This window comes from Varroa destructor, unplaced genomic scaffold, assembly GCF_002443255.2.
Source record: "Varroa destructor unplaced genomic scaffold, Vdes_3.0 BEIS01000001.1, whole genome shotgun sequence".
In the NCBI taxonomy this organism is placed as follows: domain Eukaryota; kingdom Metazoa; phylum Arthropoda; class Arachnida; order Mesostigmata; family Varroidae; genus Varroa; species Varroa destructor.
This window is the reverse complement of record NW_019211454.1, coordinates 49,505,658-49,530,536: the sequence shown is the minus strand read 5'-3', so window position 1 is coordinate 49,530,536 and position 24,879 is coordinate 49,505,658. Positions and strand designations below refer to the sequence as shown.

The 24,879-nt window shown below is 38.5% G+C and overlaps 1 protein-coding gene and 1 long non-coding RNA gene across 9 annotated transcripts; one reads left to right on the top strand and one right to left on the bottom strand.

Moving 5' to 3' along the window:
- Positions 1-8,595: 8,595 nt before the first annotated feature.
- LOC111255574 (protein obstructor-E-like) lies at positions 8,596-16,696 on the bottom strand. Of its 8 annotated transcripts, XM_086993222.1 has the most exons (6): positions 16,364-16,696; positions 11,139-11,339; positions 10,487-10,689; positions 10,057-10,127; positions 9,798-9,894; positions 9,133-9,271 (listed from the first exon to the last, which is right to left on the bottom strand). In XM_086993222.1, the coding sequence occupies exons 1-5, from the start codon at positions 16,419-16,421 to the stop codon at positions 9,810-9,812; spliced, it is 618 nt and encodes a 205-aa protein (XP_086849348.1). In that variant the 5' UTR covers positions 16,422-16,696; the 3' UTR covers positions 9,133-9,271; positions 9,798-9,809. The 8 variants fall into 8 exon arrangements, with proteins under 8 accessions (XP_086849328.1, XP_086849335.1, XP_086849333.1 ...); XM_086993202.1 differs by lacking the exon at positions 9,798-9,894 and having other exon boundaries at positions 8,596-9,271; positions 16,364-16,689; XM_086993209.1 differs by lacking the exons at positions 9,798-9,894; positions 16,364-16,696 and adding an exon at positions 13,674-14,064 and having other exon boundaries at positions 8,596-9,271.
- LOC147758760 (uncharacterized) lies at positions 10,604-12,706 on the top strand. The gene is made up of 2 exons (XR_015330413.1): positions 10,604-10,719; positions 11,878-12,706. It is a non-coding gene; the product is annotated as an uncharacterized LOC147758760 (long non-coding RNA).
- Positions 16,697-24,879: the final 8,183 nt, after the last annotated feature.

Below are 24,879 nucleotides of genomic sequence, written 5' to 3'. Positions count from 1 at the left end.
TCAAGCTGTAGTGTGTTTGGGCGCGTGCAAATTGAAAAGATCCTATACAAATTTGGCAATAAATTATTTTTATTAACAGGCTGTATGTATGATGGTCGCCTGTCCATCTGTACATCTCGTTTAGAAACTGCAGATTGTATAGCCATTGTAAATATCCCAAACATTGTACCTCTTAATACTGACGAAAAAGACTGCAGTATATAACAAAAAAAGGTAAAATCGACGAAATAACGATCTCAAGTTTTCAACTTCTTATACCGTAGGTATGCATAAGTTCATCCAAATCGATTGAAATGATTGCGCTAGTAATTGCTAACAAAGTCAATTTGTCAAATGAACTTGTTTCTGATAGGCGGAAAACAAACTAAAATGAAGCGCGATGAAAATGATCGATAGGGTAACACTTCGACTTATCACGATCTTGCTTGATAATTCTATCTACACCTACACCTCTGAGTTGTTGCTAATTTGGATGTCTTATACAAGAGGACGGTTCATGGAATGAGTCTATTCCAGAAACTGGCCCTGCAATGTACAGAAGTTTTCAAAAAGTTAATATTAAAAAAAAAAATTGTGTTATCCTTTGTTGAAGATGTTTTTCAGCATTGTATGCATTGAAAAAGTATGAAACGTTGAAAGCATACATACAATTTGAGTTACGATAACTTCCTGCACCTCACGTTTGTTACAAATTGGTGCGGCGTATTCCATATGAGAGAGCCTAGTCGCATTTATTTCCTTTTAGAAGTTCAATGGAACTACCAACTTAGTTTAATAATAGCTAACAAACAGCGACAAAGTTATCTCTGTTGGTGAGTTCGGATTTCAAGTTGCTTTCGACGTAAATCATTACCATCTAATGAGTGCCTCTCACCAAATGAAGTTCACCATGAATTTGTAATCGTAGTAACCAAATTGAGTTGCATCGTGCGTTATCGGCAGATTCAAAGATTTGTCTGATTTTGTTTATATTAACTGCAGGCTACTGGTGAAATTTCAAATACTTTCATAATGAATCGATACGTTAGATAACAAACAGATATTTCTATTATTATTAATTTTACTTTGAGAACGAATTGCCACTCCGCAAAGAACTTTGTTCAACGTAAACGTTCTCAGAGGCTATTTTGCCAGCCAGATAACTTTAAACTAAGTTAAAGGCAATTTTGTAGATTCTTTTTTATGTGTTAAATATCCTATTGCACAGAAGTAAGCGAGTATTTAAGCTCGGTACTTATAAGTTATTTTTTTTTACAGAGTGTCTCTTCCTGAGTAACTTCGAGTGGCTAGGAAATACATTTACTTTTATATTTTTATTCTTACTCCTCGTAAATACACTTCTTCCGTTCGAAGAAGCCTTGTCCAGAAATAATTTTAGTGTGAGAATAAATCAAAGGCTGGGTTCCTGCTTCAGATTCTGCCAACGGAACATGCTTCTTTTTTATTGACACGTTTTCTGTGAACAATAAAAACGCTGAAAATTGAATTTAGCCTGTTTACCCATTATATCAGATAAGAAATCGGTAAAAATTGTCTATTACTTTTGGTATTATGCTGCACTTTTATTACCTGGATGGCTAACGACGTGTTACCTGAACGATCAAATGGATCTGCATAAACTCGATTTTGTGCTCTGGATGAAATATATAATGTAACGTATGTATTTCTGAACAATTAATTCTCCATGAGATTTTGTTAAATTAAGTTGTATATAGTGTGATTAACTAAACTTGCCTAAAAAATCCTTAAGAGGCTTGCCTAATGAATTTCTTTAACAAAATTCTAAAGATAAGTTATAGGACATGACAATTCGGAAATATATATTTTTTTAAATAGATTAGCGGGTCATTTTTCAACCCTGCTATAAAATATCGTACATATATTTCGCATCAGCTATTATCGCAAGAAGTTTAAAAAAACATCAGAATAGTTTGGGTCTTCAAAATTCCAAAACCTCTAAGAACACTCTTTTGTAGTTTTCAATTAGAGAAACGTATCCGAATAACATCGAATCCAGGTACATACGGGTTGGTACTGATTGCATAGTAATCCCACGATATGTGCTATTGATCCTAGAGCAGATGTCTTTCCTGAGATATTTTTCACCAGAATAACCTCATGGGTGGAGAATAGTCGCTCTCCCTCACAAATCGCACCTCCCCACGTCCAGCCGCGGCTACGATGCATAATGCCATAACAAGGAACCGGCATCTAAAGGAGGGGCTAACAATGCCCTCTAGAAACCTCTAGCGAGTATGAATCATTCGAGGTGCACACCACTTGGTTACCGATGTGTAATACTGGCAAAAAACCCAAGTGATTTGTTCATATTGAAGTTTTATTTTATTTAATGACAATGGGATATCTGTGTCCTGCGACTGCCGTGTGCGTGTGTGTGCATCCCGTCGTGGCTTTTGAAAATGTTAAATATTGCCGTTCATTATCTATTTCTATTGAGATGTTGATACCTTTCTTAAGTGGCCAGTTCGAGATAGATGCTCTGTATGGGTATTATTAAAAAGAACACGGTTGCATGTAAAGAGGATAATTGTTTGACATAATCGTTGGCTCTCGTCAAATTTTCTCTATCTCAAGTGGTAAAGTGCTCGGATGCGGATCTGCCTGCAGCACTATTATTGCCAATCGACATGGCAATCTATGCCAAAGTACAATTTATTTTACTACGTGCGTTATTGGTAGCCCAGTCACTAATGTCATCAAAATTTATACCACAAAAATCGTCGCAAGTGCTATAGCGATAACAAAAATGTATCTCAGACGATTCCATTCTTATTATTTCATTATATTTATTTTATTATATTAATTATTTATTGCGTAGCACTTCTTTCAACTTTTGCACACATTTTTTTCATGAAAAAATCAATATCAGCATACGTTTTTCTATCTTTACTTAATTTTGCCGAAATAATTTCGCAAGAAGACTATGTTAATTACCTTAATACGTGTTAGCCTGTTGATAATCTAAATAAAACCGATTAGTTTTAAATTAACATTTTAACACCGTCACCTGTTCACTGTGAGTAATTGTAATTTTTGTAGTTCAATGCTCTTTATCCAGTTGTACAGCAATCCAAATAAATGTTTAAAATTTTACGTTCTGCGCTTCTGTTTAATTACGGCAGCAAGCGAGGTGTCCTTAAGTTTAGCAAGCGGATACGTTACCTATGTACCTTCGCCTTAGAACCTACAAGTACCCGTCACCTCTGTGGTCCAAATTGTGTCTTTGTAAGAAACATGTACTGCACTTGGATGCATCCACAAAAACGTGTAAATAACAATACAGTGACTTTTGTTATCTTTTACCACTGTCTCATTGCAAATGCTATATAATTAATTGTTCAAAAATCAGAACAGATCAACGCATGGGGTGACAGCCCCGTCCACTCACGACGAAATTGATTGCTATTACCCGTAATGTCTCCTTGGCGGAATACCGCGTTTTTTTTAAATAATTAATTAATCTTTGGGTATACATTACGGTTTTGGTCGTCACGCTAGACAGCAGGTTCGTAATAAATCGATGTTATACTTTAGAGTGAGCCTGATATTTTCTTCCGAATTAAAGCTCCTTTCTTACTATATTTACGATGCAGCAAAAGCCACAGCACTAGAATAATGTACTAAATAAATTTGTGTAGTGCGATATAAGTTTACTCAGTATTACATTTGAATATTTATTACTACGCGGTTTCGTTTGTTTTATGCCAAAAAAATTGTGCTATTTATTTAATTCGGAGAATTTAACCGTTAATAATATTCCTTAGAATTGAACTGGATACATCCTTTGCCTCCTGATTTGATATGGTTGGCCATTATAATTTCGAAAGCTTCGACGGATAGTTAACTTAAAACAAGTAAACTTCGAAGCCGAAAAAGCAATTATATTTTATATTATCAAAACGAGGAAAAGAACTATAGTTTATGCATCGTTGATTTTTTTAATTCAATTATGTTTTACATATTGTTGTTGTATACATTTCTATAATGTTGCCGGCTTTAACATTCATGCTTTGGCCAATGATTGGCGAATAATTATTCTTTTAGGGCTGGAATCTTTAACAGACTATAAGAAAGCACTATATGATAATCATTTTCCCAGATAATTGAGTAAATCAACCTTCTACCCTAGAAAATTAACCGAGCGTTTCGTAAATGTGCTTGCTCTCCCAATTTACTCATCACAATCGAGGTCACACACACAAGAGGATTCACACTGTCAATCATGAACAGAAGTGACAAAGATTATTACATCGATTATTACTCGGCCCAAGCAGACTTCATTGATCGCTTTAGAGGTATATATGAGACCACGTTTTTCTTCGCCCAGCGATTTCCGATAGTTTAAAGATACCCTGAACAGGGTTTATTACGACGTGGGCTTCTCGGCCTGACTCTAGGTAGCGTTTGTAAACGAAACCGGAAAAGTATCAACGTTTTGATGCTATGTATGTAAAGCTGTAAAATTCAGAGACATATCTCAGTGTATTGCTTTTCGAAAAAAATCAATAATTCCTAATAGTAATTTGCAGTAAATAAGTATGGCGTTTGACGATTTCGATATCTTCGAGTCAAAGCCACATAGGTCTATTGTAAAAGCGCCTCATATTATCAATCAATGCCGTAAACAACGTTATCATTTCGATTGCGTATGTATGCCCATTAAAATAGAAAATAGAATCATGTGCACATCGCTGCATCTAGGATTTGCACGTTATTTTTTTAGTAAATGGTCGTATCGGATCGTTTATTATTATTATCGAGACCATTTAAAAAAGAGGCGAAATTACTTTTCATAACATTGTCAAGCTCTGGAGATCGACCGTTTACTTTTCCGCAGATTGCCTCTAGTAACAAATAATTCTGCCTTCTTAAATGATTAAACCACTTGAAGCTTCTGTAGATAGCATGCCACAGTGCTACCTAACAATATGTGCGTACAATCGTCGGCTTGGGTTTGTCGGGTTTTCTGTAAACTTTAACTATAATTCATATTAAGGTCATCGGTTAAGACTTGAACGCGTGCACATGCTTGTCAAAAGTACTGATATGGACCCCTTTCGATGTTATCCTGACTATCTGGGAGATGATTGGCAGTTAGTACCCTGCGCCCTTCTGTATATTTGTTGCATTGTATTGTGCAGCTTTCACAGTTTTCCTGTCCCGGAACTGAAATGTCTAGAACTATGCGAAGCGGGCTTGAATTAGCACACATATAAAATTGAATTTTACAGATTGAAAAATGTTTATGCACACACATTTTCTTTCATAGTTAATGGAGAAAAACATTTGCACGACCTTTATCAATGAAATACCACTCGACCTATCAATTTCATTGTCACCTGCATCGGGAATGGAAATATTAGTGTTTACTGGTCACGTCTAGTCGACGTACATTCTAAAGCAGCCACAGCCTTGGTCGAATACGTCTTCAAATATGGAGAGCATCATAGCACCGACTGATGCTCCGGTGATTTCACTACAAGTGTTAAACTATTTCGTCACATTTTGCATGACGAGCATGCAAAAAATAAGGCCTAGTTGTGAATGTGGCCTTATGCTTATTAGGTACTATTTTAGCCCGACTGACACCTGCGACGAAAAAGAGGTACAGATTCATCTATCGCAATCAGACCGACTTATTTTGACACTCTACAGATCCTATTTAGAAATTAACCCTTAGTCATGCGGTTGTTTTTGTTAGGAAGATTTATATTGTTATCTTACAGTGTGGCCTAACTAAGGCAAAGCTAATTTAGGCCACGAATTTCGTAATTTGGACCAGCTGTTTAAAAATGTAGCGAATAAATGAAGTGCTAGAAGTATACAACAAGTACAATAGGTACTTGTACTTGCAGTAGATGTAGAAACGAATCCTCGGAGGCTTTGTAGATATACCATTAGTCGCACACAACAAACAACCTAATTCTTCCTGTTTATTGGATCTGATCTAAGTCGACAAACTCAGCTATGACCTCGAATCCATGTAATTTTTTAGAAAAGAAAGCATTGCTTAATGTGTATTTAAGTATCTTAGCACTTTTCTGGCCGTAGTAAAAAATGGGCAAGCCTGTGATTTCTGCGCTCTAATACCAATATCCTATAGTTTATGCAAGTCTACGCTTCATTCATGCATTTTCTTGTTGGCATCAATATATTAGGATTACAATCAGTAGAGAAATTCCAAATATCGGTAGCTGTTCCTTTTTTCATTGTCCTTTCCAGCGTAGGCCAGGACTCGAAATATTCTCAAGTAGTGTCAACTAGTCGTCGGTAAAATTTGTTTTATATTTTGAGGAATACTGCCAAATTTTGGAAACCAGAACGAATCGATCATTTTTGCAGTTTTAGGTTCACTAAGCGCGGAAAAATTGCTAAATTCAAGATATACCGACAACATTATATATCCTATGCTTTGTTCAAACTCGTTCTTTGCTCTAACGTTTAACTAATTTCGTCAGCAACGATATCTCTAAATGTAAATAATTTTTTCCCATTCCCGGCAACGGAAAAACGCTTTCATGGAAGCCAAATATTGGTTTATCAATTTCTACTTCTATTTTGAATCACCTGACTGAATCGGAAATCTGAACTGATAAAAGTCTGATAGCGCAAGGTCGAAGTTAACCTGGATTATAGATTTAGTTACAATATGCGCAGGATCAGACGAAGAAACTAGAATACAAGCAGACTGTACGTTCTACAAAATCACCAACGATATAATTAAGACCTCTAATGTTAACCGCAGTCGTGTTGGTTAATAGAGATCATGAAATAATTGGAGAAATGTAGGCTTATTACGCATCGTTAGATTAAGCGGTTTGCACTGCTTAAAGGGCAACTGATATGAAGATTGCCGGTGCCTTTTCCGTAGAAGAGACTGCACCATTTGCACAATCATAGGGGATACAATTTTTTAATCTTAAGCAAAAATACGTTGAAACATTTTATACGAAAATCATTGGGTAGTAGACATAATTGAGATCTAAAGTGATCTCTTGGTGGTTTAGTAGTAGTCAAGTCATCTGGTAGACAAACACCATGGGGAATCTAGAAATATAAAGTTTTATTAGATTTTCCTTAAATACATAAAAAGTTGTCTATTAGTTATCTATAAATTAATTCCTGATTCATAAAATTTTCATTTGACTAGCTGAGCTGGTAGTACTTTCGATTATCGCAAACGTGGATTCACAAACAACACAATATGTTTAACTAAACAACAAAATAAACCTAACTTCAGTAAAACTTAACCAAACAATTAATTGAATCAAAGATTACATATTAATGAGTTAGGCTGTTTAGTCCTCTTTTAAATCCGGCATCATGGAGTTGAACCAGGCAACTTCGAACGCGTAGGGTACAACACAATCGAAAGTAAACCGATGTGTTGCATAAGAATTGAAGCTCCCGCTAAAACGAGTTCCGTTGCTCAACGAAATAAGCGTTAGACCGCAATCGCTCTATAAACCTCAAAAATTTCCGACTTTGGGCTCCACCTCCTGAAGTTTAGCACCCCAGCAGCATATGTAATTGTTTCGAGACAATCCTTCACAGTGCCTGAAGTCGTCCATCACCTGGCGATCCACCGAACTGACAGGGGTCTGTTTGGTTGAATAGCCGACTTCGAGTTGAATCTACTTCTTCGGCTCGTCGTTTCATAGAGCCCAGTGCGTCCGCACATCGAAGTTCGCCTTGGGGTTTCCCATCTTAAGTTCAGAAGACGCGCTGCTCATTGGGGTACTAACGCAGCTAGTTAGTTCGACCCCAAACGCTTTGTGAGCCGTGGCATAAATTTTGCTCTTATGCAATCGGCAGAGACTCCCCACTGAGGCTGCTTGAGTCTTCAGCAACAACCAAGTTACTGATAACGTGAAGAACTTTGAAAGCCAAACTTTTCGTTAGCAGGATCACACATCGTAAAGCTTCCACAGAACAAAATCAACGGATCGTAAAAAAACTGAAAGTAGAATCAATGAGAAAGGAGACAGTAAAAAAACATTGTAAATCAACACGATCAAGTGGTTTCAGTTATAGCGTAACAAGTTAATTTGTCGATCTTCAATTTCTGTGTAATGTTATGCTTGCAATTAGAAAAAGACGGCCCACTGGAGCTCGATTTGAGGGTGTAATTAACCAAGACAGTACAAAGCTATTAAAGTGGGTGCAGCTTGATTAACCTGGACGTGCATCTGGGGAATCATGGATCGCAAACGGCATGTTGATTCGGTGAAACGCTAGGTGCTTTCGAGGGCCACGTTTTTTTACGCCAAAATTAACGTTCAACATCTCCATTTCAGTCTCTCGGCAAAATCGAACTATTGTTATTATTATTATTATTATTACTATTTAAATAAAAGTTCGGTTGTTTTCGCTGAAAAGAGGAATACTTATTTAGTAGAAATCGGCATCCAGGCTCGCTTACGTCTAAAATACCGTTCTATCATGCAAGATAATACATCTCGGTTGCAGCAACAACTATTGCTGTTATATTATAATAACATACTGAATATCCTGATTGATCAGGACCCAAACTTTTCTTGAGAAACTTACCTAAGCAAGGAAAAGAGAATAAAATACGTAGTCGTCAAAGTATCTTGTCATCAATATATTTCGATAAATTTATTAATATTAGTTTTTTCTTTTTTTTTTTTACTATTTATTTTCTAGGAGTAAATTAGGTCATTGATACAACACACATAATAACATATACACGTTTTCTCGTTTGTTGAATGCGTTGCAAATAAATATGGGTTTATGACTCATTAACATTAATAATAATATTTTTTGATAAAGGCAGACTTAAATGTCATCTTGGCCGGCAGTTTCAGAACGCTACTCTGTGATAAGGAGACAGCTTGCAGTAAACTTCAGAACTACCGATCTTCCACGGTATAGGTAGTATATCTCGCCCAACAAGCTGTTTGTTTACAACTTTTGTTAAGATACTCGATTTCTTTTCAACAAAAAATGGTCTAATAATGCCGGCAGACGATAATGAGATTACAAGCCCTTAAGATTGCTTGCCTCAAAGATCTTCAGTACAACTATATAGCCTTCGTTAGCTGCAAATTGCACAGACCGGATAGACCTTAGAGTTTTACTGGGGTCTTCGAATGGCCTGTTGTGGCGGCTGCTGCTGCTGCTGCTGTTGCTGGGGGACGCTTTGCCCTGGCCTCGCAAGTTGTTGAGCGTCGTCTTCGTAGTCGTCTTCGTATTGATTTTCAGCGTGGCCAGGAGGCTTGGGCAACTTCTATAACGGTCAGTATATAGAAAAAAAAAAAAAAAAAAAATAGCACACGATGTTACATGTTATTGGGTCAATGTTGACATTTTTATTCGACGAAAAGTAGCCCATGGATGTCTGAATGTCTTAGTTGACGAAATAGATGCTACAAAATATTTTGGCCGGGATATGACGCCAACTGTGAGATATAAAACGGCAATGTTTTATTCATTCTGCTTCAAAAAGCCCAATTGCAAAACGCGGCCCACTTTATGTTTTGTTATTTTTGTTGAAATACATCAATAAGGCGCACTTTTGTCAATTGTCATTTTCATTGAATTAAACATACCAATTTTGATATATGCTGTCTATGACTGAATTATAGATTATAAAACTTCCCAATCATCGATCAGAGAACGGCAAGCTTAGAACGGTTCACTGATTTAATTTATAATCGGTGCAGACTCATTGTGCATAACCGCTATTGCAATCATTTTACGACCGGTTTGTCTTAAATAGTAGAGATAACTGTTAATATCCTCTGGATGTTTACCTTCTAGTTTTTCTAGCCATTCGATGATCGAGTGGCCAACTGAGTAAATGCCGGATACATGAAGGGTTGACTGTACCAATAGAATTGGATATGTTCGCTATAGCGAACGCAGTGAGTGATAATGGTAATTAGTCATTGGCCGGCAGTGATTACGTGTCAGAGCCATACTTATATTAGCGGTAACAAAAATATGAATATTTTATTTTGGCGTCCAATTAAAAATGACGCAACTAGGTATAGCCTGATGTATAGGCTCTACCGGTAGGGTAGTTTCCATTCGCGGTTCCGTGAGCAGAAATAAAGATCCGGGAAAAAACCCATATGAGGCGACTGATGGTAGAATCGTTCATTTGCGCAGACCGCCGAAAATGGTAGTTTGTACGTTATCATGAAATACGTTACAGTCAAATAGCATTACTAAATATATATATATAGAATAATTATGTTTTAAACATCAATTACTATATCAACTATCTAAATGGAAGCTTGACAAAAATGATGATCCAATTAGGAACGATCATTTATAGACGGCGAAAACAGCTAGGCAAACAACCAACTTACTGCGAACGCCGACTTCAATTCCTGGAAATGAAAACATTGACACTCGTATACTATATCCCTCTAGTCGGTGCCAAAATGTCGTTTGCTAAGATGAACTTGTTATGGAACGGAGGCTAAGAAGTACTTACGTTAGCAAGATGTTCGCAGCCCTTAACCTTTGCGGCCCATTGACAGCCCGCACTTTCAGGGTCAAAGGCTAAGCCAGGCTGACATTTTAGGACCTTCACTTTTCCCTTGTCACACTGGTAGAATTCGTCACAGATCTGAGGCCATTTTTCATGACGATAATAGCCGTTTGCACGCGGACAATGCGGACTGGTCTTTGCTTGTTCTAGGTTAGGCATATCATCAAATTCAAGAGGTAAGACAACTGTACGGTCATGAAGCATAAGCCCAGATCATATTCGTTATGGGCACACAGATAAATCATCATCATCATATTCATGTACATGTGTTGATTGTTATAATATTGTTGTTATCTCAGCTCAACAACAGGTTACTATTATCACGGCAGTCAGTAGAGCGCAAGCAAAGCACATGCTTGATCTTTGTATCTGCTCTATAAACGAGTAAATAAATGACATGACGAATTTTACCTATAAACTGGAATCCTACTACTTAGAGATCGAAAGCAGAACTGTTTGCTAAGACAGTGTATTAACCACATTAATTGTTAGAGCGAAAATTTCTTTCTCAATAGCAATAGTAAACGTATTTGCGTCCTGCTAAACCCAGGCGCTATAGATGTCGTCCTTCGTTAGAACCTTTTGATAAACTTACGTAGGTACGGTCTCTCAGAGCAGTCGACGTTTGTGATCACGTCGCACTTTGCATACAGGGGGTTGTTAGTCCAGATGAAAGCCATGCCATCATCACAGAGCTTCGGCTTTGGAACGCCATGACGACATTCATAGTACATGTCGCATTGCTCTTTGTCTGGATAATAGCCATTTTTTGTCGGACATTTGAATCCCGCCTGGCCTAAATTGACATTAAAAATAGCAATGTATTACAAGCATAGTTACTTCCATCAGAAGTACCACATCTTGAAAGCATTTTTACCTCCTTTAAATTCCTTTGGGTTTTAAAGAGCACGAGGTGCACTCGCGTAAAAGCCTTATCATCCATGCTGTGATTTTACTTATCAAACCATGGACCAAAAATAAACCGCGTACAAATATACTATCTACAGAACGAGATCCTCACTATTACATTTGTGCTTACTCGCACTTAACCACAGTAAACACACACGCACTAAATCTATCAATCTAACGCTTCGGAGAACTTTGCTGCAACCTTTGAGCAGGTGCCGGTTCCGTCACGTATGTGAGGAGCAGCCCGTGCCTCAACTTGCCACTTGCAGATGGCGAGAACTCACCCAGGGCGCTGGACGCCAGGGCCGCAACTAACGGAACTAGAACTGGCAACATGCCGATTGTATGTGAGGAGCGGTTCGTTCTCCGTTTAGATTGAATCTGATGTTGCTCGGTGCTTTTAAAACTTCCTTCTTTCTTTTCAGGTCTCTCCCGTTGGTGGGCGCAACGATGGCACCCCGACGGCGGGGGGGAATCGGTTGTCGGCGACCACAGCGACGGCCGCGCTGGTGATGGCGCCGCTGTCTTCTACAGCGACACGTCTACGGTAGCACCACATTTAGTCGTCAACGGCTCGCGGTTCGCAGCCTGCCGCAACTGCAGAACGCCCGTCATCCATGGGCAATTTACTCTTCACTACCCCAGCCCGACCCCTGTTTATATGTGCGACCTGCTCGTTTGCTCCTTTGCCAGGAGAATCGGTCGCACTGCGTGTGGCTCACAGCTCCTCACACACATCGACTATCAAGTTCTTTTGTTCACGCGTTTTTAAACATGCAATGTTTGCAGAAGCACACTTATAATTTTTTAACTGGTTCTCGATGATTTGCGGAAATCGGAGATTATTTATACGAACTAGCTGCCTATTGAAGATCTCTTACCTTGCCTAGAGATCCCTTCTGCTGCAATAATTCGGAGCTACATGCTTTGGATATATTTACTGACGAATAGAAAAAAAACTAATTCAAGCTAGCTGAATGTAAAATAACATATAAACAATGCATGGCATATAGAAAATGCAGACACAATAGGTTAGCCTGCTACAGAAAACCCGATGCTGGTCAAAACGTGATGTTGAAACTATCAAATATTCATATATAATTAACTTAATTTCACCATTTTACTATATCATAAGCATACAATAAGAAAACGTAGCGCATTCAAAGTGTCAAAGTGACATGCATCACAGAACGATAACGTGGCTGTAGATGGTGAAAGAACTAACTTAGAAATAAAAAAAACTGTGAACTTGAATATCCTCGAAAGTTTTTCTGTCTTCATCTCCCAAGCCCAACGGTGTATATAATATATAATACAATAGGATAACTTATAAATAAATACATCGGGATCGACAAACATTTTCGAAGGAATGTAGTTATTTTGAGACGCCATTTACAGACTAGCGGGAATAGTACCGTGAATCTCTCTTTAGGAATCTCACAGAGACTCCTTTTGCGTTACGAAAAACATTACGAACATTTAAAAAAAAAAACTTGTTTTTATTAAAATTACTTCAAAAACTATTGATTCAAATTTCTGAAACACTTAAGTCATGAATTACTTGGGTTATTATCAATTATATATAAATATGCATTTTCGTGGTAAATGAATGTTTGATTAACTCTTCAAGTGTTTTAAGAAATTTATTTAGGCAGAATACCACGGTACTGGAAGTTGAGTGGAGAAGAATGAAATCTGTATTTGGGACAATAATTCTTGATTCCCCTTTCTTCTTCTGCAAGTTGTCATTCACGTTCACTATATATCCGTTTGCAAATGAAGCTACAATGAGGAGGTGTTCGCAATGACTGAATATTGAAGAACTTCCCTTAACTACTTCATTGGAGTAATGTTGCTCAGGTTTTCGAAATAGCTGCTATTGAAATTACACAAACTGCAATCGAGATGAATTATAAAAGGAAAAATATAAGCGACTAAAAAAGTCGCAGTCTTCTTAGTCCGATATGGAAAACACATATGGAAACAGATCAAGCCAGCGAACGCTCTTACCCCATTTGGTAGTTAAGCTCGTACCGCTTTTTTGCCTATTCTAAAGGCGATAGCTTCTCGCGTAATTCAAGCTAACAAATCCCCACTTAACAATAGCCGCGGTTGAAGTGAAATTAATCCCATCATTAGCTTAGCGCTATTCGTAACGTCAAAGCGCCATCGTCAGATTTATATTAATTATATACTATTTTTGTAATACCAAAACAATTACCACTGCATTAACGATTTACGTAGAACGTTATAATACACATGTTACGTTCCATTCACGTTTTCTATTTGGCACACTATTGAAGCCGATGATTCGAATCTAGCATAGTCAACAATTGGCAGTTGACAGTTGTTGGTAAGAAGTCTTTTTAGATGCGTTTCGTGCAACAAAAGCCCTACAACTATGAGACGTGCAGCTTGATCAGGCGAGCGTTCGCTCTGTCAATCGGCTGCTCGCTCTATCGCTCGCCGCATGTGTGCGTGACGGCGGGAGCTCCACGTGCTGGTTGCTGGCGACCCCTCTGACCGTTGCACCACAGCCATTGTTGGTTCCAGTGCCGCCGCCATCATCACGTTCATAAATCATTTTCTCAATGCACTCCTGTTATTCTCGTCTCCGAGACTCGCCCACATCTGTCTGCTCAATGCTGATTGCCCTTTCGTTAAAATGGTAAACAAACGTGATGTGGTACCACGACACATACACCAGCGCCATCGTCGACAACAGCGACAACAATTGTTATGTTGCTGTCTGCCTGAGGAAGATTCATATCTACACTAGCGTCAATGGCACACTCATCATTAAGCATGCTATGCAGATTTATTCAGCTCGTGAATCGTTGATACGTTTGGTGGTGGAACAGTTCTCATCTTCGGAACGATATCGACGAGATTTACAGCTACGACACATCATAATTGATGTGTATGAAACTATACATTAAAATTATAATCATATAAAATTCTAGCGATTTGTAGATATTCAATGTATATGCGTACTCGAATCAAATTTTTCAATCTATCAATGTATGTCTAATATTGAATACAGAATTTAGAATTCGGAATTTTCTGGGTTTGTAAAAGAAATGTATCGATGAAACGTCCGGATTTAGTTGGCTAGAGCCCTACTCACAGACGCATTCAAGGTGCCATATTTGTCTATTTACCCGCTATCCATAGATCAAATTTTTAAAATATCCAAAGGTACGCTTTGTATTTTGCGTACGCTTGGACAGATTTCGCTCTTCTGTAGAGCAAAAACACGGTACTAAAAAGCAATATGCATCATGTTGAATCCGAAAGTTTTAATCAAGTGTTTATTAACCGTGTTGATGCTGCTTTTGGGGGATCAGGCTGTGTATCGACGCGGCGTGCACGACAAAGTGCCAATAGCTTCGTGACTTTTTTAAGCGACCTATTATAGCGAGTATGGAGGAAAGAACCTATACAGAATCTCCGACCAATGTTTAAAGTGCTCGTGGAAGAGTCAGACATTTCACCCGAGTACCACGCGCGGGCCATTTTGAAAGATCATTTAGAAACAAGCAAGTACCTGGCAGCTCTGCCGTAAAGGACCTGACTTCGAGCAAATGCAGACCCATCAAAAAACGTCTTAAGAGAACCCTAGCGCGTTCAAAGAAAATTCGTTTGAACGCGTTATTACAGATTGAAAAGATAGAAACGTCTGCGTTTTAAGCAGGGACAAAAGATTGAGCATTGGTTTCAAAGAAAGTTCAGACTGACAAAAGTGCAAGATCTAAGTCAAATGCCAAGCTTCTTTCCATAGTCATTTTTGACTATTCTGAACTCGTGGGTTATAGATGAATGCTAGATGGTCTTACTATCTACTACTACAAAAAGTTTTATAAAATTCGTGTCACTGTGCATGGTCTACTTTTTTTTTTTCAAAGAACTTCGGTCTGTATTTCCTGAACCTGACTTTTTTGTGTCTCAAAGTTCAAGAAACATTCGTCAGGGAAAAGTTACAGAACTATCGAAGAGATCTAAGGAAAAACGAGAGAAGAGCTGAGGTCTACTACTATGATTGGGTTTGAAGACGATAGTAACGGTTGCAAAAAACGATGACGCAGGTGCATTGAATCCGGCAACGGGGGTAGGATCGTATGTACAATTAGTGAAAAAAATGTTTGGTACTTTTTATACAGTAGCTAGCATACCACAAAGTGTTTTTATCTATGTTTAGAAAAGCAATTTAGTTCTTCTACAGGTATGCGTATAAACAATGTACGGGTAATTTTTAATAGCTTCAGGCATGATTGCATACACGAATCTAACCTTAGCTATTTCGAAGAACTATCGCTAGTGCACTGCATAAGTATCCACACAAAAGTTTTTAACTCATTTTTGTGTTTGGGATAAAGTTGAAAGCTTTAAAGCTTAATTTCTTTTATGATATGACATAGTAAATGCATCAAATAACAAATACAAATATGCAACATAATTTACATGACGAAAGAGGTATCGACATTCTCCTATTGAAACCGCAGTACAAATTTAAAGAAAGATAGAAACCACTGCTAGTACAGATACTACGATTTTCAACAAGGAATAACTGTAATAGTTACAGTCACGCTTTCACATGGCATTATTATGTAGAATTACATTAATATACTTCGCTGACCGACATTAGAGCTACCGGCATAGCCGCGGTGCTGATGTTATTTACGTAGCCACTTCCGAAAAAAAGAAACAGCAGAAAAACGTACATGGAAAGAGAGCAATGCCAGTGATGGAATAGACGGCGCCATATAATACATTGGATGAATTATAAAAAAAACAAGCTGTCGCACAAGGCAGCATAATATGAACTAAATCTATCCACGTCTCGATAGCCCTGACGCGGATGAAGTGATCCTGTGCGTCCCTCACAACACGATGAGGGCTCTGGCAACTTACGGTTTGACGCTCGGAGCGGCAGGCTTGGGACTGTTGGGGATGGGGCAAAAGCGTACATCTTCAATATCGACGTTGTGTTTCTGCAGCTTCAGCTCCGCCAAACCGGCGTTTCTGCCGCTGATGTTATTGCCGTGTAACACGATGGCGGATGGGCTGCCGCCGGTAGTAAACCGCCGATTCGGACAACTTCTAGTATTAGTCTTACTTCTTTTGTCGGTACGCGCTGCAAATCGGAACCGAATTGATACAGCCACTGCGGTTCATAGTCGCTACGTCGGTTCCGCGTTCAGGCGCCAAAACCCCGCGACGCTTCAAGCACTCGGCGTACTGACGTGTACATACGCTCAGACACAGAGGAATAGACAGACATTTGGCATCCCACTACCGCTGCCACCGCCGCCAACGCTGCGTTAGCCAGCGAGCCCGTCATCAGCGTCATCAGCTCCTATGGCAAAACGTTTCTATCAGTGCGCTTGACCACGTAAGCGTTATTAGCACCACAATGGACAATACAAAATGTCGAAGTCAGCAGCACTAGAGGAAACAGTTTTACTTGGGTCTGACCCTATACTTAGAATGCAAAAAAAAACTTGTAGAAAAAACACAATGGTGGTAGTAAACACAAAAAATCCGTAATATCATAGTGGCGAAATATGGCGAAGTTCTGACGAAAAGTTGCCTTTAAAATAACTTCGGTTGTAAAGGGAGACCCTTCATACCGAATAAACATCAGTATTTCTGGATTAAGCGCAACGATGCAGAGCTAAGTAAGTTAAAAAAAATCGATTTTTTTCCTATCGAACGAAGATGCCAAAACATAAATGATAATATATACATATCATCATACACTACGACAAACGCATATATATGCTGCAGAAACACTGCGGACAACGTAATTGTCACTCTGAGGTTGTCCAATTTCGGTATATAGCTGATACAAAGAAATAAACAAAATACTGCTTGGTTCTATAGTTGATTCATGCAAATAAACAACCTGCTGTTTCTCAGCGGCTCAAGATTATGGGCACGAGCTTTTTGTTACTGCTATGGTTGCACTGACGTATCACGCACAAGTGCTCGGTAGCATCGATTCAACACGTAATGGAAGACCCTTGCACACGCCATAGAAGGCCCAAACAGGATTTCCATGTTATTTTTATCCACTTTAATACAAATTTAGGAATCTGGTTCCTGTAGTCTTTATTATAGCGCTTGACCTGATTGAAAATCAAGCACAAATACATTTGCTCATAAAAACACGATCTTAATTATGTATTCCTTTATTTATGTATATCCTTGAATATATATATATATATCATTTGCATTTTAAGCATATAAATACGGTGGATAATACTGTTACTCACGATTAGAGCAGCACGGTCATACCCTACGCAGTATTACAATGGGCGTATAGCGCCCCATTGTAATATATATATAGTATTTTTTATATTCGTAGATTTGAAGTGGCAGTGAAATCTTTTCCCATATGGGGTTTGAGTCCGTTGATAACCGAGTATATGCTCATTGTAAGGCTGCATAGGACATGACCGTACTGCTCTAACCGTAAGTGACAGTATTATTCACTGGATATGTACATATTCAAAGAGCAGGCGTTTTACATGTTAATATTACAGGCGATATGTATGACTGATGACAAGTATATGATAGTTTTACAATTTTTTTTTTTTCGTTTAAGTTTTAAGTTTTACAGTAAAGCTTAGCTTTGCTCTCTTGCGTGTAGTCTTCTATCAGCTATTTAGTACCATCTCTACCAATGATCTGTTGTTACAACTTCTATTGATGATTGCTCTCTTTGAAGTGTATAAAATAATATAATTCCTTCCTATTTTTGGCGGAAGTGGCCGCAAGTGCCTTCTAATTGAGAAGATCTCGAATAAAGACATGGCTGCCTTAAGCTAAGATGAAGCTTAAACAGTGGTCACTGTATATATAATACATGGGAGCATTTCTTCTGATCCGGTCTCCGCTTGTTGCGCTGTCGAGTCTCGATATACTTCCAAAGCTGGTTGTTAATATTCACTTATCACTATAAATACTTAATAAAATTATTTGAATTTGATGATCTTCTGGAAATGTGATTGTACTTGTGCTTGGCAACAACAGATCTTCAAAAACAGCGCGAGGAGAAATTCAGAACGGCGCGGTGATTGTAGAGATTAAATAGAACACATCCGAAGTTGCCCTCCTTTACTGTCTCATCCAGATAGAAGTAAACAATTTAAGGAAATCATTTACTAATTCGATAATATTAGTGTTTGAAAATCTTTCGGACGATTAACTTATATCAAAAGACAATCGTGCTGAACGCTTCTATATCTTGGCTTTCTCTTGGCGCATTCAAATGCTCCCACACTCCCTTCACTACAAATGAAGTAGGATGTACATGTTCACTGACTGATGGTCTACTTGTATTTTATAACCATGAGTCGCTTTGGTGGAGGCTCCGCATCATAGGTGTGATCAGCTAAAAAACGGTATTGGGTAACAACTGATTACGAGTAGAAGTCGACATGGCGGTCTGGTAGTGCGCCCGTCGGCTGTGACGTAGCACAAGGTTTTATATCCATATATATGAAAGATGATTCACAGTTACCTGCAAAACTACTTATACGGTAAAGATATGGAATACAGACGACTTCAATTAAAGAATTTTTGAGTTCACAATAACTCCGTCTGGCAACGAACTCGGCTGTCTTGGGTCTATTTTTGAAAGTCTGGTTTCTATCTACTCATACGAATTTATTTGTATCAATTTACCGACCAGAGCTAAATTTTCCGCCGTTTTTAGAATCAAAGCACCAATCAACAGTCTTTCCATACAGAAGATCACACACACACACACTTTAGTTTTTACATCAGTACACTACAATAAAGTCGCTTCGAATTTAGCAGAATTATGGCCATGTTTCCGTATTACAACAAAATCCTTTCAAAGTCGTATAGAACGTAGATCTTCGTTTGTCTAAAAATGCAATGAACCGAAATCTCGGTTGGATTTTACCGTTGGTCCGAAATACAGGCATTTCTACAGCTCAGCATGCGTTGACAAACAAGAATTGTGCATACGGAAACAGTATCTCAAAGTGTTTCAATATTAAAACTTATTGGTTTTGGAGTGGGTCAAGTCAAGATGCATGTGTACGCCACCTGTGCATCGATATACACGCTAAGCTAACAAATATGTATACATTTGTACCTGAAAGGACGACAATACCCGCCATTTCGCAATTGGGCCGTAGTGGTGGTAACGCTGCGCCTTTAAACGTCCTATTAAACAATACAGACCCCTACCATATTTCCATACGCACACACACATCCCCAAAAAACAATGGACAAGTGCCCACCGGCGGACAGACATTAGCGGTAGACTGTAGTCATTCGGTAATTGATCCGCGTTGGCTAATTTCATTCAGCAACTACGCATGTTGCAAGTACCTGGTTGAAAACACTTGAGGTTCAAATAATTAGTCAAAGATGGCAAAAGGCAATGGCAGTGATGTCCATTTGTTGTCAAAATGCTAGGAACTATAATTATTATTTGTTATAATTTGTGCCAGATTGTGAAACTTGAAAGACTGTGGACTACTTCGGCAATATCTGACATCTGCGCATAATGTCTCATTTCTTACCGGCACGACGCCATTAAAGCACTACAAACATTTTGTTTTTGTTGACCTATAGCCTGGCACTTAATTATCAACATATTAATATGGCCCGTACTTCCACTACAATCAGCCCGTCGCTGCGCCACCGATAAACCATTAACCCTATTCAGTCATCTAGTTCCGTGTCAATATGTAGCGTCGGGTGAGAAAAATATAATACTTTTCAAATATCCTTCGCCTGTTTCCTTGCAAAAAGGCCATACTCTTCCCTATGGGTAGTAACTACGAAACGTCGTTTTCTTTTTAGTGCAATCATATATCTATTAAAACACTTTTCGTTAATAATGATAAAAGGAACTGTCCATAAAAAGATACTTCTGTTTTATTTGAGTCCATTGACAAACTTTTCGCCATATTAATGGCATATGTGTGGCATGGTATATAGTATTTTCTGTGTAAAACAAGTCCACACGCAAAAAAATACACAATTCACAAGAATTTTAGTTGCTGCATATATATACGCACTGTTATTTGCTCAAGTAAACCTTGAAGGATGAATCTGAGGAAATGCTCAGAGGAAGTACCAGCGGCAGAGCTCTTAATGAAAAGCTATTTTAGCCTAGCTACGAAATCTTTCTTAACACATAAATTTGTTCATAGCAATTTGTCACGCTTCAATCGAAACTTCTCATTGGCTATTACCTTTTAAGTGAGAACTAGGATTTCTATTATTTCCTTATTGACGATGCACCTCTTCACAATCTACAAACGTGTTTTTCAGTAAGTCCAATCGTGACGGAAATGAGGCCATGAACTTGTCGAAATACCTCTCCATTGTTACGCACGTTTTTTACACAGCATGCTGATTTTTTCTTTGCCAGTCAGGAGAAGGGGGCTAATCCTTTTAGAAAGAGAAACCTACTTTATCTATCATGTGATCAACAACAATTAAGATCCATAGTAAAATTTATCTTAGATGTATAGAGAAACAAAACAAAACAACATTTTAATTAGCGTACCGTAAAGAAATAAGATAAGCCCAATGCCATTGTAATAAGCTCAAGGCAGGCGTTGTGTCGATGAGCATCGATCAATTCTGATAGAGAAACTCTAATAAAATCCAATTGTTGTCATGACTGTGGGCGCAAAACTATTTCAAATCTTCTTTAACACTATTTTTTTTGACTGCAGGGTAACAAAGCGGTAAAATGGTGGGCACGTCCTAAAAAAGGTTATGGTAACGAGGACATAAGCATTTCGAAGTTAAGACCAACCTGAACTGTAATAAAATAGTCAGACTCCAGCAGGTTGCTTTCAGAAATTTCTCGTAACAGCGTTTACCAAAAACAAACCCTTTAAAGCCTAACTGATCAATTAATCGTGGTAAAAGCCTAGCTTTTTTTTTTTCGCCATGATAACAAAACTAGTTCGCAGAAGATTCGTCAAGTTCGACAGGGTATTATATGGAGTTTCGGTTGTCAGTATTCCCGCTCAACGACTTTTTGTAAAAGCATACTGACTACGCTATGTTGTTATCACGTATCAAGGAAATGCCCTATTCAGTCATAATAAGTTACTTTCTTTCAAGATGCTGCAAAGGTCGCCGGCGTACTACTAAAGGAGACTGTTATGTTTTTCGTTGGCTGATATGATGCGAGTCATAGCTGCGAGCTGATACCCAGTCTTGGGGATACGGGTGACGTACGAACACCAAAAAGATAAAGTATTCTAGCATAACTTCTTAAGGAATCTACTAGACCTGCCGCCGCTTATATTGCCCCGTTTACAATCAAAGCATTATATTCAAATGAGGTAGTTGGTTTGCGACTATTTTACAGGATTACCATTCACGTATCCAACGTAAGGTCTGGTACCGCAAGACGCCAAAAAAATGCTTGTCGTGAAAAGTCTGCGTTGAAGAAGAATCTACTTCAAATTTCTCGCGTGAAGGCTGCGCCACTGCACAGGACAGTGTCTCGTTAAAGTAATAGGCTCGCCACCCCACACCGTTCCAAGATGACGAGGTAGTTACCCGCTAGAATTCACTCATCAGCAGACATTTTTCCCAGAAATGATCATTATCTTTTTCAGATATTCTTAACGAATATTTCTATTAAATTTAAAGTTTTCGTAGCATTTTCTCGATTTAAGGTCTAGTGACGAGAAAGAAATCCAATCGTTACTATGGCGCTTGCCGTCGAAATAAAAAATATTCCCTCGTAGGATTGCTTTGTTCTTGCTGTCTATATTGGACTTATTTTTCTGCCAGACACCTGCCACATAGCTGAACGGGCTCTATATCATTAGGCACATATGTCAAGGTACACTTTTTTATTTTGAATTGTTATCAGGTGTATTTTTGGTCATTATATTTTTGTACACTTTCGTTTCTCTCCGTCGACAAACAACTTACAGGCTGTGTGTAATCTGGTGAGCAAGGATATGACATGAGTATGTACCATTAGAATCTCCTGTTGCACACACCTTTGTCACAAATACGTCACTTATTGTAGGGCACTGCAACGAATCAGCATGCTTGTCTAGCTTGGACGATAACGAGGACATCGTCTCAAAAAGAAGGACAGCGAACCCCTTGATTTGGCGTTGCCTTCGTTTTTGTTTACGTATCACTTTGTTATTTCAACAGATCCGTTGTGAAAACGCGGGCACGGGCAGGTTACAGGATGTCTTCCACCGCCTATAAGAGGCAGCCACGAATTGTTATTAGCGTTTTTATCTATACTCACCAAATGTAACATTGATCATTGTCTTCAAACTTTTCAAGATTGCAAACAGCAGGCTTTTCAATTAAGGAGATAGGGCTTAAGTTCCTTCTTGATGGCTCACAAAGCAAACCAGGACATCTAACTGATGTTTAGTCTGTTGAGCGGCTGCAATGTACAATGCGATTCAGTGTTAAGGCTACTCTTACAAGTATCTAAATACATTCGATCATCCACTTCATCATGTCGATTTCGTTTAATGTGAGGAACAGTCAAGGGTTAGCGTAACCCTACTTTTTTACTTAGCGTTTGTTTGTACAAATTTTGTGTCTTCTTTTCGTAGCGGCATTACATGAATTACTTTGTAGCTGTGTCTCGTTCTAACTGATTGTCAAAGATAGACTCCATGTCTAAAAGCGTACCACCTACCCGTTGGCCGGATTCGGCACAAGTGTGTCTGCCATTGCTGGTGGTTACGATACGCAAAAAAGCTGAAATTGAACGTAAATAAGTTCACAGCTGCTTGGGAACAGTCGAAATTCTTGCTTATTCTGTAAACTTGAATACTTTGAGATTACCATCTGGTACTGTTTTTAAGTATAAACTGTTAAACCGTTTCGTGACATTAATAAAATATGTGTACATTTGCAAATATGGTTATGGTTGAACTCCGTTTTTACGAATCCCGCTGTTGTTATTGCTGATTATTGTGCCGATTCATAAAGGTATTGTTAGAAACTTCTGGGTATTGATTTTTTTAGAGTTACGTATCGTATGTGTGGCAATAAAGGTCAAAAATCAGACTACGTCACTGTTCAGTTTGTTCTCTAAATTTCAAATGAATATTCTTACTATTGTCCTTTTATTGTTAGGCTCAGTCAGGCCTCTCGCAGCTTTGTGCTATAATACTGCTCTCCGAGATAATCCACTGGTTCTTAACATTGCTAGTGGGACATTATATAGTGCAAGTGAATATGACCACGCTTGATTGCAGGAGCATCTTGTTACTGTAACACTTTTTAAAATTCATTACTTTATACCGCTTGCAATATCCGTCATGTAAGCGAAAGATAGGGTTGCTATTTTAAACCAAGCTTAGCTAGGTAATGTGACCTGCTACCATCACTAGTATTACGGATCCGCGACTGGTTCGCGTCATGTTGAACCACAGACGCGTAGTCTATAGTTTCCTTCTATAATGGTAGCTTGTGGTAACTATATAACTATAAATAAAATAAGGTAATGAAAAATTGTATGCTTAATCACACCGATCTTGCAGTATGTCATTGACGCTACTTGGGCGCCATTAGCGCCATGGTCATCCAGAAGTTTCGTCGTCCGAACCACCGCGCTGATGAGGATATTTTTAATAAACACTGACAGATGGGAGTAGGAGACAAGTGTTACTTTCTGTTAATGTTTTGAAATTTATAAAATTCACATAGTTATTATCTGCTAGGTGGCTTTGAGGCAAGAGGGACACATTATATAAAAATATTAGTAGAGTCCAATGGCGAGAAGAGAATTGTGGAACAGGTGACTCGTTGACGCCTTCGCTTATCGAACGCACTTCAGTAGATTTGACATTATGTAATCTGGATACAGTTATAAGCTACATTGAATTGACCAATCATGCACCAATAGGACACAATTTTTAAACGCACATTTATTCTTTTTTGTGGTCCTATGATGTTATCGATTGGATGATGTAGCGTCGACCAGCCTAAAAACCGCAGACAATCATCAGTTCAGCCAGAAACCATACGATCTAGCTAAAGGAAAACGAAGAAAAAGGATATTAATTTGAACAGTAACAGGGACAAACGTGATTCCACGTTTTATTCCCACGCAACCAAATCGGAGTGTCACCGATACGTTATGATAAAATACGCGGTGTGACTATTCGTCGCGTGTCAAAACCAATAAGGATTTCATTCAAGTATCATATTTAGTACGAATCGTACGATTTGATCATCGTATGTAATCTCGAGATATACATAGATCTCGAGAAACAGATAGGCATGAGACTATTGAACAAAGGCACGGTACGAGATGTGAGGCTGGTCACACGTTGAATGAAACAAGTTTATCGTTACGACATTTCGTTGACTGAGACGTTTAAAAGTTGCCAGCCATAAAGAAGCAGCTGACCTCAGTCGAATTGAAG

Coding starts and splice junctions, on each gene's coding strand:
- LOC111255574 (XM_086993202.1), bottom strand. CDS start 16,421: ATGTACGCTTTTGCCCCATCCCCAACAGTCCCAAGCCTGCCGCTCCGA. Junction 10,128..10,486: donor GCTGCGAACATCTTGCTAAC/GTAAGTACTTCT, acceptor TTCTACCATCAG/TCGCCTCATATGGGTTTTTT. Junction 9,272..10,056: donor GAATGGAAACTACCCTACCG/GTAGAGCCTATA, acceptor TGACCGTTATAG/AAGTTGCCCAAGCCTCCTGG.